At 39.1% G+C, this 15,123-nt stretch overlaps 1 protein-coding gene across 3 annotated transcripts in view; it reads right to left on the bottom strand.

The window, feature by feature from the left end:
- Positions 1-15,123, bottom strand: part of GAREM2 (GRB2 associated regulator of MAPK1 subtype 2) — a 34,346-nt gene that overhangs the window by 3,644 nt on the left and 15,579 nt on the right. For 2 of the 3 annotated variants that reach the window (XM_039346052.1, XM_039346054.1), the window contains 3 exons: positions 10,638-10,768; positions 7,296-8,489; positions 574-737 (listed from right to left, as the gene is read on the bottom strand). In XM_039346052.1, the coding sequence (XP_039201986.1) occupies positions 574-737; positions 7,296-8,489; positions 10,638-10,768 (1,489 nt within the window). Of the gene's footprint in view, positions 1-573; positions 738-7,295; positions 8,490-9,607; positions 9,708-10,637; positions 10,769-15,123 lie in introns of those variants that run through there. The other variant, XM_039346053.1, reaches the window with a different exon arrangement.

Raw genomic sequence — 15,123 nt, forward strand, 5'->3', positions numbered from 1 at the left:
AAACCAGCAAGCAGCCAAACTTGAAGGAAAAGTGTTGTTTATATTGTTTCATTAACTCTCAGGATTAAAGATCTTATTTATTATTTCCCAGTAAATGTGGAAATGTGTTCTTGTTCTTTTTTGCATAAAACTTAATGGAGGACTAAATTTTCTAGCATCAAGGCAGGAAGATACTATGCTTTCTTTCTGACACCTGAGAGTGCCTCTGTTAAAGGTCAACCAACAAGAAAAGTTCTACTCATGTGGTATTTCCTTGCACCAGTTCTTGCTGTTGTCCTCAGCTTGCCTGCATATCCCCTGAATCTAGCAATGGTAAGTGCACAGATCACACATGCAGCTAATTCAGGGATAAGAAAGAAGATCATTCAAGGCCTCTGGATACCAGCCCAGAAGTTTGTACTTTAAGACTTCATTCATAATATTGTGTCTTACAGTATACAAAGACAAAGCAAATGCCTTTAAGCATATGCAGTACTGCATGCTCCCCACTCTCATCTTCCCAACTGAGTTCCTACCAGGAAGGCTGTATCTCATGACTCCCCCTGTAGAAGCAATCCCAGTTCCATCACTCACATGTCATGAAGTCCGGATGAGTAGTATGAGAGGTTGGCACTGGGTGATGCTGCCGTTTGGAGCTTGGGAAAGCGCACAGGCATTGGAGGGCTGGAGGTGGCTGATGTGTGGGCACCACGTGGTGGCACAGGGGGAGCAACAAGGAGGCGACATTCCTCTCTCACCTATGAAAAGATTGGGAATAAGATTGTTATTTGCTGGGGTGATGGACCAAATGCAATCCAAGGTATTTTCTGAAGTAGATTAATCACACCTCTCCATACAGACTAAAAAAAGGAATTTTCAAAGACTTCAAGCAGAACTATACAACACTTTAGAAATTGGATGTTTCCAAGCCTCTTTTTTCCAAAACGACTTGAAAAGATAGAGCAATTGGCAACTTCCTGCCAATTACCCCTTGCTTTGGGGGGGGGGGATTTCTAATCTTAAAGTAGAATGGAATGAAAATTACAGAACATACTTTAACCAAGGTATATGAAGTTACATACTTAGCTGACCAGAGTTGTTCATAGTGAGATGGACAGCATATAAATTTAATAAATAAATAATTATGAAAAAAATCTGAAAAAAATGAGAAAGCAGATTTTAAAAGATCAGAAGACTGAATTGTAGTCCTTTCATATTATACTAGGTTAATGTGGAGGGTAACATTGCCTGTCAAACTGATGTCTGGAAGGCTTTAAGATCCAATCTATAATGCTTAATAACTACCAGATAAACCTATGTGTGTTGTCTTACAGAGAGCTAGAACATTTAAAAAAAAAATAAAAGCTATTAATGCAGGGATCCCCAACCCCCAGTCCGTGGACCGGTGCCAGAAACTGGTCCGCGCAGTCAAGCAAAGCCCCATCCGCGGGATGCAGGCAGTACTGTACATGAAACCACGTCCCCTCCGGTCCACAGAAAAACCTCTCCATGGAACCAGTCCCTGGTGCTCAAAAGGTTGGGGACCTCTGTATTAATGTAGAAAGTGCCCATGTAGAAAGTCTGGAATTAGATGTTGGTGGAGAGAGATTGGCAAAGTGATAACACAAGGTAACAGTTTCCTTAATCCAACTTGCAAAATGCTGAGAAGAAGCTCGATAAGAAACTGGGAAGACAATCAAATCCTCAAGTGCCATTAAAATAGAATAACTGATTACTCTGAGAGACGGCAGGCTCCCTTTCACTGGTTGTGTTGAAGCAGAGGCTATGCAGCTGAGGATATTTTAATTTATATATCTACAGTACACTGAGCAAAAGATTGGGTTAACTCAGTGTTTCCCAAACCTGACAATTTTAAGGCATGAGGACTTCAACTCCCAGAATTCCACAGCCAGCAACGCTGGCTGTGGAATTCTGGGAGTTGAAGTCCACATGCCTTAAAATTGTCAAGTTTGGGAAACACTGGGTTAACTTAACAAAAGATTCCTTAAAAGGGAAATCAAAAATTATACATTACTGAAACACAGAAATAGGTCAAGCTATAAAACCATATTCAATATAAAATTATGAGATATAAAGGGCTTTCCTAAATGGTGCACAATTTTACAGCAATCAGTCAGGCTTTACATTAATAGAACCATCAAAGAGTCTATAAATAAATAAAGGTCCATGAAAGAAAGGCTTTGATATTAACTTTGAAAAAACTATTAGCAGATATTACTGGTGGGCAGAAGTTGTTAAGGAACATATTTCACTGCAAGTAAGAAAGAACTGAGTACCCATTATTCTAAGCATGACCAGACTACATCCAAATTACATTTTTAAAATTAAATAAATAAAAACTTTTGGAGATTATAGCATTTGCAGGATAGTATCTAAGTGTATATGTAGATGAGTCAGAACCTAAACAAGAAAAGTTCAGCTGCTTCCTGGCACAAGAAAGTCAAATGATCTCTATAGCACTTCGATTATCTCTTTCAAGAATTCTTGGGCTACAAATGCCATACTAACAGTTACAGGACCAAAAAGTGCATTTTCTTATTATTTAGACAGTGACTCTCACCTCTACAGGAATTAAAGAGAAGATTCTGTAAATAAAATTTAACAGAGCTGGAAACCAAGGCTGGCTTCACATTAACTGACTTACCAGGAATTATTTTGCTACGGTAAAAGGCATCTTGTAAACAACTTCAATAATCACCAGATTCAGGAGTACTGGAACAGCTTGTCCCAATTATGAAGAAACAAATCACAACTGATTTGTTGAAAACAGATCATATCTTACTCTGCAGCAAACTGTGTATATGGCTGCTGAAGCAAACAAGTCCCAAAGTTGCAAGATTAAAAAAAAAAAGGATTAGACTCCACCATATTTATTTATGCAATGGGGTGTAGTGATGTTGCTGAATGAGATCCATACCACAGGTAAGCAAAAGCTCTTGAAAACTGCAAAAAAAACCATCGGACAGTTCATATAGTAAGATTTCTTAGTTAATATCCACCAGCTTTGAACAATTTATATTATGAATCCCGTCTGTCTTCAGAGGTATCAGTGGTGATGGTTTAAAACAGATATGACAGAGAATTTCCACCAGAGAGAATGTCAAGCTCTGAGAGTCTGTTCCGGAACTAAAGACAGTGAAGAGACAGTTACGCATGGGACTCATCTATAGTCCAACACATACAGGCAATGAGGTTGAACATTTATGGGTGGAGTCTTAACCTGTTAAGTCCAGAACCAAAGCTAGGATCAATGCTATACAGAAGACTTGAGAGAGACCCAGGGAAGATTTGTCTGTTGGCCATCAGTCTAGGATTCTATGCTGTATTCTATATCCCATGACTAAGAATCTCTAATCTATTGTGGAAGTCTCCCATGCTAAAGATAAGAAAGGCAAGAGACAAAAGAAAGTTCACCATGGTATTGAGTTATTCAAAGATGAACTTAGATCACAAAAAGGAGAAAAAGAGAAAGCAAGGTATTACTAATAGAGACGTTTTATTATTAACAGTAATTTATTATTTACAGTTACTCAACACTTTGTCAAATTCTTTTCTACTTGTTTATGATATTGTTCCCATGTATATTTCAGCTGTCTTTAGCAGTATTTGTCTTTTTTTGTTTTTGTGGTCTCCAAGTTCTGTCACTTTGGACATCAGTTTGATATAGGCAGATGCATCTCATCCAATGACAGAGACATTAGATAGTCTAGAACAGTGGTTCTTAACCTTTTTGAACGAATCGCCCCCTTGACCCAATGAGGAAGTTGTCATCGCCCCCCTCCCCCAACATAACCTCTCAATCACAACATAGGAAATAATTCTTCAATTTATCCAAACACTTTTTTTGTTTTCTTTAAAATTGTCATCAGGACATATCGATGCAAATAATTTATTTCCAGTCTTTTTCCCATATCCCAACTGTGTGAAAAAATTTTGGTGCCACCCATCACTTTATTCCCAAACTTCATGATACATGTATTTCATTATTATCTTATTTATTCAAGACACTTAAATGTAGTGACCACTGAAAACAAAATTCAATTGCAAGAAAGTGAAATGCCCGAAAAGAAAAACAGTAACATTTAATGATTGAGTTACAAGTGAAATTTAAGATGCAAAAAGAAATATAAAAAGGGCATAAGAACAAACCGCAATTCAGGAACTAAGAATTTCAAGACAAAACTCTGAAACTAAATTAAGATTCGAGGAAAGTATATATAGTCACGCACACTGTAAAAAGGATTAAAAAGACACAAAGAAAATATAATATCAAACTGGAGTGCACGCTTAAAAAGTACAATACAAAATGTTTTACAGAGCCACTCAGCATGCGATGTTTCGAAAGACGCGCTCCCCCCTCCATCAGATATACAGCGATTCACTGTACGAAAAAGTCTCAAAAGTGTCCTCAAAACTTCTCGCTCCATCGCCCCCATATCGCCCCCTTTTCAGTCCTTTACCCCCCTGTCGCCCCTTTTTGCTCCATCGCCCCCCCTGAAAAATGAAATCGGCCCGGGGGGGGGGCAATATTGCCCAGGTTAAGAACCACTGGTCTAGAAGCTCAAGGGACAGTGGCTGCACCTGTACTGGCATGGTGTCAGAAAGCGGGACCAACTGAGACAGAGAAGAAATGATATCCTAATCAAATAACCATTGAGGAAGAAGCTACATGACCATTAATTGGCAGGGCAAGCTACTATATACAAACAGCCAAAAAACCCACTCTCCCTCATACTGATATTAACACATCTGGCAAGAAAATAACCAAGCTCAAAGTGTACTGTATTTTCCTACCTCTCTAGGATCAGTAATGTTTTTAAAAACTAGCAATCAACAGATTGATCAGTACATCACATTCTCTCTCTCTTTTCCACTCAAAGATCCTCATATTCTCTCATAAGAGAACAGAATATGGACAATAAGTTAGGGTTCAATATCTTTTCCAAACACACCTCAACACAAAAATAGAGCAAAATAATTCAAATTTTAGTTAACTCAATAAACATATAAACAAAATTTCCTTATACTAAATGGAGGGCTGAACCAGATGGGCATTTTAAAGCCAAAGTTGCACATTATTTAAAAAAAAAACACTGAACTGCCAATGAACAAGGAAGTTCCATAATAAAGACCTAATGATCTGAAAAGAAACTGCATTTCTGAGAAGAATGTATTACCGAAGGAAAATGCATCTGATATGACTGTTTCATTTTTAGTAGCAACAACTAATTTCTTTGCATGCCATAAACATTCATATAAAATAAACTGTACACATATTATAACTCATTTATGTACATTATGTATCCAAAATATCACCCTCTGCATACAACAATAAGATATAAGCAGTCATGGGGAAAACCATAACAATGAAAGATTATAAAGAACCAGGAAAAAATAAAGCCAAACCAATATTGATGCCTAGCAGCTTCAGTAGCTATGGAACACTGATTAATTACTAGAGAAGATGGGGAATTAATAAATATGGGGAGATTAAATGAAATGAGGTCTCCCCAAAAAATGGCAGAGCTGGAAAAATGCATTCTATATTAGAATATTTTAGAGCAGATCCCATTTGTTGTTCCTTTATTACAGAATCATCAACATTAACCCAAATGTCTTTCAAGGAAATATGGATAGCAAAAGTCCCATTGTACTTAAATTAGTCCCATTGTCCCTCTGCCTCTATATAATTCTCCTGAGTAACACACATGAGCATTCAAAGACTTAGGAAATTTCAAATATTCCAGTAATCAACTTGGGTAAAAGACCAAAGATCACAACTAGTGGTCAATGCTATTGGCTTTCTATATCTTTATAGTCTGTTTAACCTTTTGAAATCACTACCATTCCAGTGGAAAACCATTATAATCTATTGAGAGATCACTGATTCAAAGGCAACGTCTAATATATTGCATAGGTTCATTCCTTGGAAGCTAATTGGACCAATATCACTTGAGGTTATTCCTTCTGCTTTCTAAAAATCTATTGAAAAATAATTACTGTGGTATAATGAAAAAATAAAAAATGATCAAAATTTCAACTTTTGTCCCACACTGGATTTCTGCATATTCCTGGGGAGTTCTATATTCTGTCCATCTGAAGTTACAGCTGTGCTTGCAGAATAGCAATTAGTCTTCAAGACTGGCTTGTAATAATATGCAAAGTGATTAAGGAGGTGGACTCGGTCCAAGGAGACCCAGGTATAAATCCACCATCAGCTGTAAAAGTTCATTGAATGACTTTGGGACAGTCTCAGTCACTCTCAGCCCATGTCACAGAATGGTTCCTGTAGGGGAAAATAATTAGAAAAGGAAATACAAGTGGTCCTCAACATACAACCACAACTGAGCCCAAAATTTATGTTGCTAAGTGAGAAATTTGTTAAGTGAATTTTGCCCCATTTCATGACTCTTGCCACGTTTGTTAACTGAATCACTACAGTTGTTAAATTAGTACAGTTGTTAAGTGAATTGGGCTTTCCCATTGACTTTGCTTTTCAGAAAGTTGCAAAAGGTGATCACATGACGCCGGGACACTACAACCGTCATAAAGGTGAGTCAGTTGTCAAGCATCTGCATATAAATCACGAGACCATGGGAATGTTACAATGGTCATAAGTGTGAAAAATGGTTGTACGTCACTTTTTTCAGTGCTGTTGTAACTTCGAACAGTCACTAAATGAACTGTTGTAAGTTGAGGACTACCTGTACTAGGTATGCCACTGACGAAAGCCAAGTTATATATCTAACAAATAGCTTAGGTAATTTTACAGTTAAACTATGCAGGACAGTAAAACAGTATAAGAAACATTGTTCAATCCTGAATTTTCCACAGTTCAGTTGTACTAAATGACCTCAAGGTTCTACGTTTATGGCCGTGGGAAAAGCTTTTCCCAATCTTCACTTTTCATGTTTGTATGCACCATTCTCTCCATTAAAATGCACTTATTATTGTACATTTTCATTATAGAGGAAGTGCTCAAACTTTCAAAAGAGTGCAGTGACAAAAACTGTTAGCAATATTCCAAATGTGGTTGCATTATGGATTTTTATAAAGGATTTATAATGATATATTTTAGTTCATTTTCTAATAATCCTCAGTATGGAAAGATTATCCATCTACATCCCTGCAAGCAGAATTTGTCTGAATAAGTGATATTCCCTTCCCTGGATGACAACAACTTTCTTTGACGGTTAATTCAAGTTAAACAATAAAATACATATTCATTTTTGAGTGGCTTGCCCTGGCTGCAGTTTCTATTTTCCATCAAACTGTCTACTACCTGAATCTCTTACCGCTTCAGATTTGGGTGGAACTGGGGGAGGAGCATCTGCGTTAAGGTCTTCCTGCAGCAGGCCTCGATGGCAAGGTGAACCCCCAAAAGAGATAAGATCCCGTTGGCCTTTATTGGCATTCTCCAGTCCAGGAACAGTGTTGCTAGATTCAGAATAATTCTCTGAGTTTTGATTAGTCCACAATTCTTCATACGGGAGCTCTTGAGTCCGGAATGTGGGTTCCACCCAATCAGGTGTCGTGTATTCACGCTCAGAATCCAAAGTATCAGAAATAAGGCTAGAGGGCTCTTGGTGAGAGGGGAGAAGCAATCGCTGGGTCCTCCCTCCTTGAGCTGGGTCCTGGCAACTACTCTCAGAGGCAGCATACAAGCAAAGTGAGAGGCGCTGAAAGGATTGGGCCAATTCATCACGGCTATAGCCCTGCAGACAGAGTCGTATATGGCGGGGGCTGGCACACTCTTCTGAGAAGTCTGGCTTGGCCTCCCGCACAGCCTTGGAATATTCATTGGGATCAAAGCATTCCTGGCAGAGAGCAGCAGTTTCTCGTAACAACTTCTCCAGTTGGGGGTCTCCGCCTACACGCAACATCCCCTCCGGCAGCAGAAAACGGGGCATATCTGTGAGCAGGAGGAAGTGGAAGGGTGCCACCGCATCCTTGCGGAGAATGCAGCATAAGACCACTGTCTTGGAGACGATGCTCACCAACTTGTAACAGTGGCCCTCCCGGATGGCATGCAGATCATAGGGGTTTCGAGGTGGCCGGCTGGGCACAATCACATTGACAGGCAGTCGCACCTTCTCGATGATACTGCGAATTGTATGCTCCCCCTCCTGCATTTGCAGTTCCAGTGGTGAGCGAGTGCTGAAGCGCCCTTTGCACTGGAAAGGCAAGCTGAGGCTTTCGTTGGTTCGATGGTTCATACAGATCAAGCAAGGCATTTTGCCCTTCAACTGTTTGCCGCTGCCACCCCCAGTGTTGTTGCTGCTGCTGCTGTTGCCACTACCACCATTCCCACCACCAGTGCCAGGGACACCTGCTTTGCCCAACTTCCTCAGCAGTGTGTTCAAACGTGACTTTTCTTTCGCAGCTTTTGCGCACAGAATCTCTGCCTGGCCCATAAGTGTTAATTCATCTCCTGCATGCAGCGTGAAATTGTATACTTCGCTGTCTTCACTGAACTCACCGGACACAACCTGGAAGAAGCCAATTGGCGAGGGAAAATGGATAGATAAAAGGCTTAACAAGGAGAATTCTACAACATGGAGGGTGAGGAAAGAGGGGGCTTTGTATCGCAGAAAGAGGGGTTCTGTGATACTGCTGCTACTGCTACTGCTGAACGCTGCCATCATGTGAGCCATGAAGAAAAAGCTAAAGGATAGATTTCTGTGATTGTGTATGCTGTATATGGAAGAAAGAAGTATTGTACCATAGGCCATCATTTGGGGCTGATGGACTTCATTCCACTCAGAGGCTCTTGAATTGTATCCATTTGATCAAAAAGGAAAAACAGAATAGGAATCTCTTTGACACAAAAGATTAGAGAAAAGTTTAAGACAGTGGTTCTCAACCTTTTTAATGCCGCGACCCCCAACTGGTTGTAAGTTGAGGACTACTCAATTGGTCGTAAGTCGAGGACTATTCAACTGGTGCAGCACCGTTTGCAGAATGGGACTTTTGGCGGGCTCAGCAGGGCAGAGACAGCCTGGACAATTCCTATTGGCTTTTGAAAGCCAATAGAATTAGACTCTATTCAAGAGAGTCTATTCTATTGGCTTTCAAAAGCCAATAAAATAAAAGGGAGTAGCACAGCTAAGGAAAGGGGGGAAAAATGGCGGACTGCGTTGTTTGGCGACCCCCGTGAAATGGTCATTCGACCTCAAATGGGGTCCCGACCCACAGGTTGAGAACCACTGGTTTAAGAGATGGATACCTGAACGGCCAACTGAGAGAGATGTCAGATTGCATGGGTTTGGGGTGAGAGAAGTCAAATTCCAGTAAATTATCTAAGTTGGGTTACTTAAAAGACATTTGTCTTTTAAGACATGTATCACAAAATAGATAATTGAACTGGCTTTAAGATCAAAGCCGTCACCACTTGAAAAGGAAATAATCCTGTGTTTCTCTGTTTTACAGAGTACAGAAACTATTTTTCATTTCATTAGGCAAATGAAGTTCTAAGATGCTATTTTTTTAAAGATTTGGTACAGTGCTCTATATATAATTTCCCAGAAGAAAATCCCACTCTGTTCAATGGGAATTATCCCTATATGTGATTAGGATTGTAGTCCTAGAGCACAGGTGTCAAACTCACCGCGTCACATGATGACTTTTTTTGCATTGCCGGAGCTGGGATGGGCATGGCTTCCATATGATGCAACCGGCCCAGGGGCCAGAGGTTTGACAACCCTGCCCTAGAGGAAGTGACACTTTTTGAAATGTTCTGCTTTGTACATACTTACTTTTTCATCCTTTACTGTTTCTGAAAACCAAGCCCTGTCTAAACATAGAATGCATTTGATCCTATTAGATATTATTGTTGTGGTTTTCAGTAAAGTGCATTATACTTTCTTCCTAGAGTGTGTTTAGCTTTGTGGTAGGAAAGGTGTTTCTATTTATTCCTAGAGATAATTCATGACCTTAAAATTGGAGATCCAGAGATCCAGATTGAACTAGAAACCCCGAGGCAATGAAGGAATGCAAATACTCTACTGTGCTCCTTGATTTTCCAAATCTTATCTCCACCCCAGGTTTAAAATGCAATTGATAAAATTAGAGAAGATACATTAATATTTCTATTCATTCAGAGAAAATCCCTAAACTCATGTTAAAAAGACCATTAAGATAGTCAAAAATACAAAAGAGATCCAGCCAGTTCAATGATCCATCTCTCTCCAAGTGGCTAACCAGTTGTCTTTTTGGGGAAAGCCCAAAAGTTAAAGCATCATTCTGAACTTTGAGGCCAATTTACACTAGAAAGCGAGGCTATATTCTGCTTTCAACTCCTCAAATCTCAGCTATCTAATTTCTCATTTTAGCAATGGTTATTGCATTAAAAAAACCTGATCCTTCAAAAATGTTATACAGCCTATCAGATATGAAATAGTCAACTATTGCAAATCACATTTTGGTTAACCAGACGTGATTGAATCTGAGCTTGCAAAAACTCTTTTAATTTGCTTTGCTATTGCTTAGCTCTTTATTAACCAAGCAGAACAAAACTACTGTCAAGAAATTAGATATCAACTCCGAATAGAGGGAGGTTGACCTGAGTGGAAAGAGCATTCCTACCCCATTTCCCATCTATTCTTTAGACAGCTGGCATATGCTAAAGTACAACAAACCTTTACGCTGAAGGTGATGGCCTCCATGACGAACACACGGTCTGGAAAGATGCTCGCCACCTCCTCCACACTGTTGAAGTACTGCACAGGCTCCCGGACATCCCTGTCCTGATCCAGCAGCTTAAATTTCCCTGCAGGATTGGAACCCAAAACATGCTAGTTTAGTTAGTAGATGGGTTTGCTGAGTTATTATTTTCTCTGTTGAAGCCAGATAGGCAGCTGAATCAAGAGGCTGGCAGAGAATGAGAAGGGAAGATTCTGGAAGACCTACTGCTATGCCTAACTAATTAATATTTCCAGTAGTGGCCAACTAGAAACATTAGGGAAGCTTACAAATGGGATTTAATGAACTTTTTTTTCCTGCAACATCTTATGATCAGAGGTATTTTTGTGCTTAGTGCCGAGCCTGTTTTAATATACTATGGCTAGCAATCATTGGCATATTTGTTCTCATATAGTTCTCCATTTTTGTTTTTTGTTTTTAATTTAAAAAAAAGATGAAAGAAAAATGATGGAGTTAGACACCAAATAAATATAGGAGCTCCGAGTAGCTGGTTCTGACAAAGGGTCTATTTAGATAGCATCCTATTTCCAGGCACAGCTAACCAGATAGCTTTAGAAGCACACAAATAATCATCAAAATAATTAATAGTTTTCTCCCATTTTGCTCTCTGTCAATTAGAATGTAGGAAGCAGAGTAATTCTGAACCTAGAATTCCATGTAGCCACCGTCACAAAGAATAAATTATTTACTTTTCCTTCAGGAACCTAACCAATCTTCTTTTAGAGCCCTCTTTGTTCCTGCCCACTATTAGGTCCCATACATTCCATACATTAACTGTACTGTGTAAAAATGTCTCAAATCTATCTTCTTCTTGTTGTGCCATATCCGTTATCGGACGTTGGTGATCATGTTGGTGATCCTGTTTTTATCAGCAGCCACATGAAAAAGTGCTGCTGAGTTTTGTCCAAACCAGTCCCTTAGATCTCAAATCTATATTCCAATATAAATAAGAAAAGATGAGAAAAATATTGTATTGATGTACTGTGCACTTATAATTTTATAAACCTCTATCATTTTCTCCCCATCACATTTGTTATGTTTCTAAGCCATCATCAACAGCTAAGTCTCTCCAGAGCCAGGCACATTCTCCATTCAGAAAAAAAAAGTCCAACCTGAAAAAGATCTATGTATCAAGAACACAATTGTATCTAAATATACATAGAACACATTTCTTCTTTTTCCAAGTCATAAGCTAATCACAGCCTAGAATTAGGAATAAAACTTTCCTGTTTATACATCAAAGTGCATTCTTGTGAAAAATGAATATTGGCATCCGGACTTGTGGCAGTGTGAATCAAATGAGATGAAGACATGTGAGCCCTTGTGATAGCAAGAATCTGTGACTGGATGAAGCACTGGCCTGGTATAAGGGAAGGCTGGTCTTCAGACCACAAAATATTTGCCAGCTGTACATGTAATTCATTAATAAAGGGAATCCTTAGTCTGTTATGCCTTTTGCTGAAAACCTTGTCTTTTATCTGGGTTATCCTCTATAATCTCCATTTTATTATATTGTGTTGCATTCCTATTCTTTCTGAAGGAGCTCAGAGCTGCCTGTAACTCCTTAGTTATCTTTCAGCAGCAACAGATCCCAATACCAGCAAATGGTATTGCTGTCTTAATTTCTGCCCAGAATTCAGTTGCCATAGTTTGCCCAGCAACTTCTCTGTACCCAGCAAACAAGGATGCCAAACAGATGGAAATATCAAATTGGAGTAGAAGGGAGTAGAAGTCAATGACAGAGCTGCTGGTGATGAGGGCAAGTGAGAAAGAGGCAGGGTGTCAGGTCTGTCCCCAGCTCTATTATCAGCCATGGGCCTCTTTCTTTTTTCCCAAGGAAAAGGCAATATGGGAACAAGCAATTGTGGGCTGGGCTGGGGGCATCAATGCACCAGCTGGAAGAGTAACAAAGGCATACAATGGATAGAGATGAATATCCATGGCATCTCTGCTTCTTTACACTCTTGCTCTCTGAGTTACAGACATAACAGTATAACAATATAATCTTTTAAATTCTCTCTCTCTCTCTCTCTCTCTCTCTGTGTGTGTGTGTGTGTGTGTGTTTGTATTATTGGCGCAGAGGGAGATGACTTCTTGATGTCTTTTATCAGAACAAATTGCTAGAACAGGAGAGATATGAGGTTAGAATATTTTGCCAGAAAATGCACTGTAGAATTAAAGCTGCCAAGTTCTTATTAGTAATGGTCTTTTAAAAATTCACCACACATACAAACTTAAGGATTTCAACTGCAGGGAATACACTGGCCTTTCCTGAGCATTCTTCCGTATTATTCCAGTTATAAAAAAAAAAAAGGAGCCATGCATGCTCAGGCCTACTCCCGTTTTAGCTGTTGAAAGGAAGAATTTAGGAGAGGGGGATCTGTTTTATTTCCTGAACATAGCTCTTGTGATTTTGCAACTCTGATTGCATATAGTTCAAAATCACAAGCCGCACAGAGAATTTCTCCTTTTCAAAATGTCTTCCTCAGTGCATAAATAGCAAAGGACGCAGACACAGGTGAAGAAGGAATGCCTGACTGGGAATTTTGTGATAATTCTTACTTAGGATGAGTCTTGAAACTAAAGGGTGATGAGCAATTTAGCAGTTTATGATGGAGTGAATGGACATGGAAGCATCATGGTTTTACTAAGCCTAATTCATTAGCTCGATTCTGTAATTCTGTGAAATAAGGAACTAGGAAACAGCATTCTTATTCGGTCTGGTCCCTTTTACTGAAACCTCAACTTTTTCTCTGAAATTCACACACTGATGGAACTAGCATGAGTTAAGATTTTGTCAGTTCAGATCTCATGACTACTATGAGCTTCACTGGCAGACTGGCACAATGAGTCCACATACCTAGTAGTGTCTGTAGCAAATCATGATGACGCCAAAATGATGACAAGCATCACAACATCATCACACAACTGCCATCATTGTGTATTTGAATCCTAACATTTGATACAAGATATGATTTTTCATAATTTGCTTCCTCTTGATTCCCCTGAGGACATCCATGTACTTACCCACTTTGCAATAATAAGACAGTTCAAAATACATTGAATATGTATCTTATAAGATGCAATTATTGAAATGATGTGTATGAAGCATTTGAACATTTATAGAAATGCCACAAGTTATTGTCTCTATCGTGTGTTCTTTCTGAAAGGCCACAGGCTTCATACATTTATTTCACATCACTTGGAATGACAATGTTGGGAGTTTATGTTCAGGTCACTGTGTCCAAACTCTTGCTCTTTACAAGAACACAGTCTTTCTGTTTGTCCTCTCTAGATAGTTTGCTCACTATCAAAAGACCCTCAACTGTTAGGAAATGTTTCCAAATATTCAATCATAATCTGTCATACTATAATATAAACCCATTACTACATGTCCCATCTTCTGAGATGATGAACAGATCTTGGCTTTTTTTGAAGGCACTCTTTTCAGTCATTCAGGGAACACTTAACTCTCATACTTAATCTGAAATATTGCCATCCTCTTCTCTTCATCCCCCAGTTTAAAATATTTGGTTTATCTGGGAATCTCAATTTCATTCATCAGCATAAAGTAAAAGATTGCAGAGGATATTTTGTCAGTACAGTTTAAACATTCTGGTTTCAAACACTATAGAAACAGATTAAATGAGATCAGAATGGTGTTAGACTAGACTCCAAGGATATCAGGGGTCAAATCCCAATCCACCTATCACTAGGTGACCGTTAGCCATTTTCCATGTGCTATCCTAAATTAACTCGCAAGCTAGTTGAGCAGATAAAGATAGAAGCAGAAATAAACTTTCCTACTCCTAAATTGTCAGGAAAAGAGCACAATTGAAAAATTCAATTTTTAGCACATTCAAAAGCCAATAAATGCTTTCAGGGGTGTTTTGCTGTTGCCAAAAGCAGACTCAGACCTCAGAGTGCTTAGTCATATTAACTGAAACCTCTGTGTGATATTTAAACCCATTCTGAGCAAAAATAGCTCTGAGATATCCTAATTCATTTCAGTAGAGATGAAATGAATTGATTTTCCAAGGCAGCCCAAGAAGAATGGTTTAGGTATACACACTGTTGCCTAGACCAGTGTTTCTCAACCTTGACAATTTTAAGGCATGTGGATTTCAACTCCCAGAATTCCACAGCCAGCATTGCTGGCTGTGGAATTCTGGGAGTTGAAGTCCACTTGCCTTAAAATTGTCAAGGTTGAGAAACACTGGCCTAGACAAAATACAATCTCTCATATGAAAAGTCTTAGTGGCGTCTCTTTTCTCCTAAATAGCACAGGCTACTTTCATCATGTCTCCATCACCAGAAGGAATTAAATTTTGAAGCAACTCCTGTTCATTTCAACAAGATTTGAATTTCTCAAGTCAGTTGGGAAGCCTGATCTTTCTCATTTCTACCATTCTTAACAGCAAC

This window comes from Crotalus tigris, unplaced genomic scaffold (assembly GCF_016545835.1).
Source record: "Crotalus tigris isolate CLP2741 ecotype Arizona unplaced genomic scaffold, ASM1654583v1 scf7180000017987.690289119674:8195010, whole genome shotgun sequence".
Taxonomy (NCBI): domain Eukaryota; kingdom Metazoa; phylum Chordata; class Lepidosauria; order Squamata; family Viperidae; genus Crotalus; species Crotalus tigris.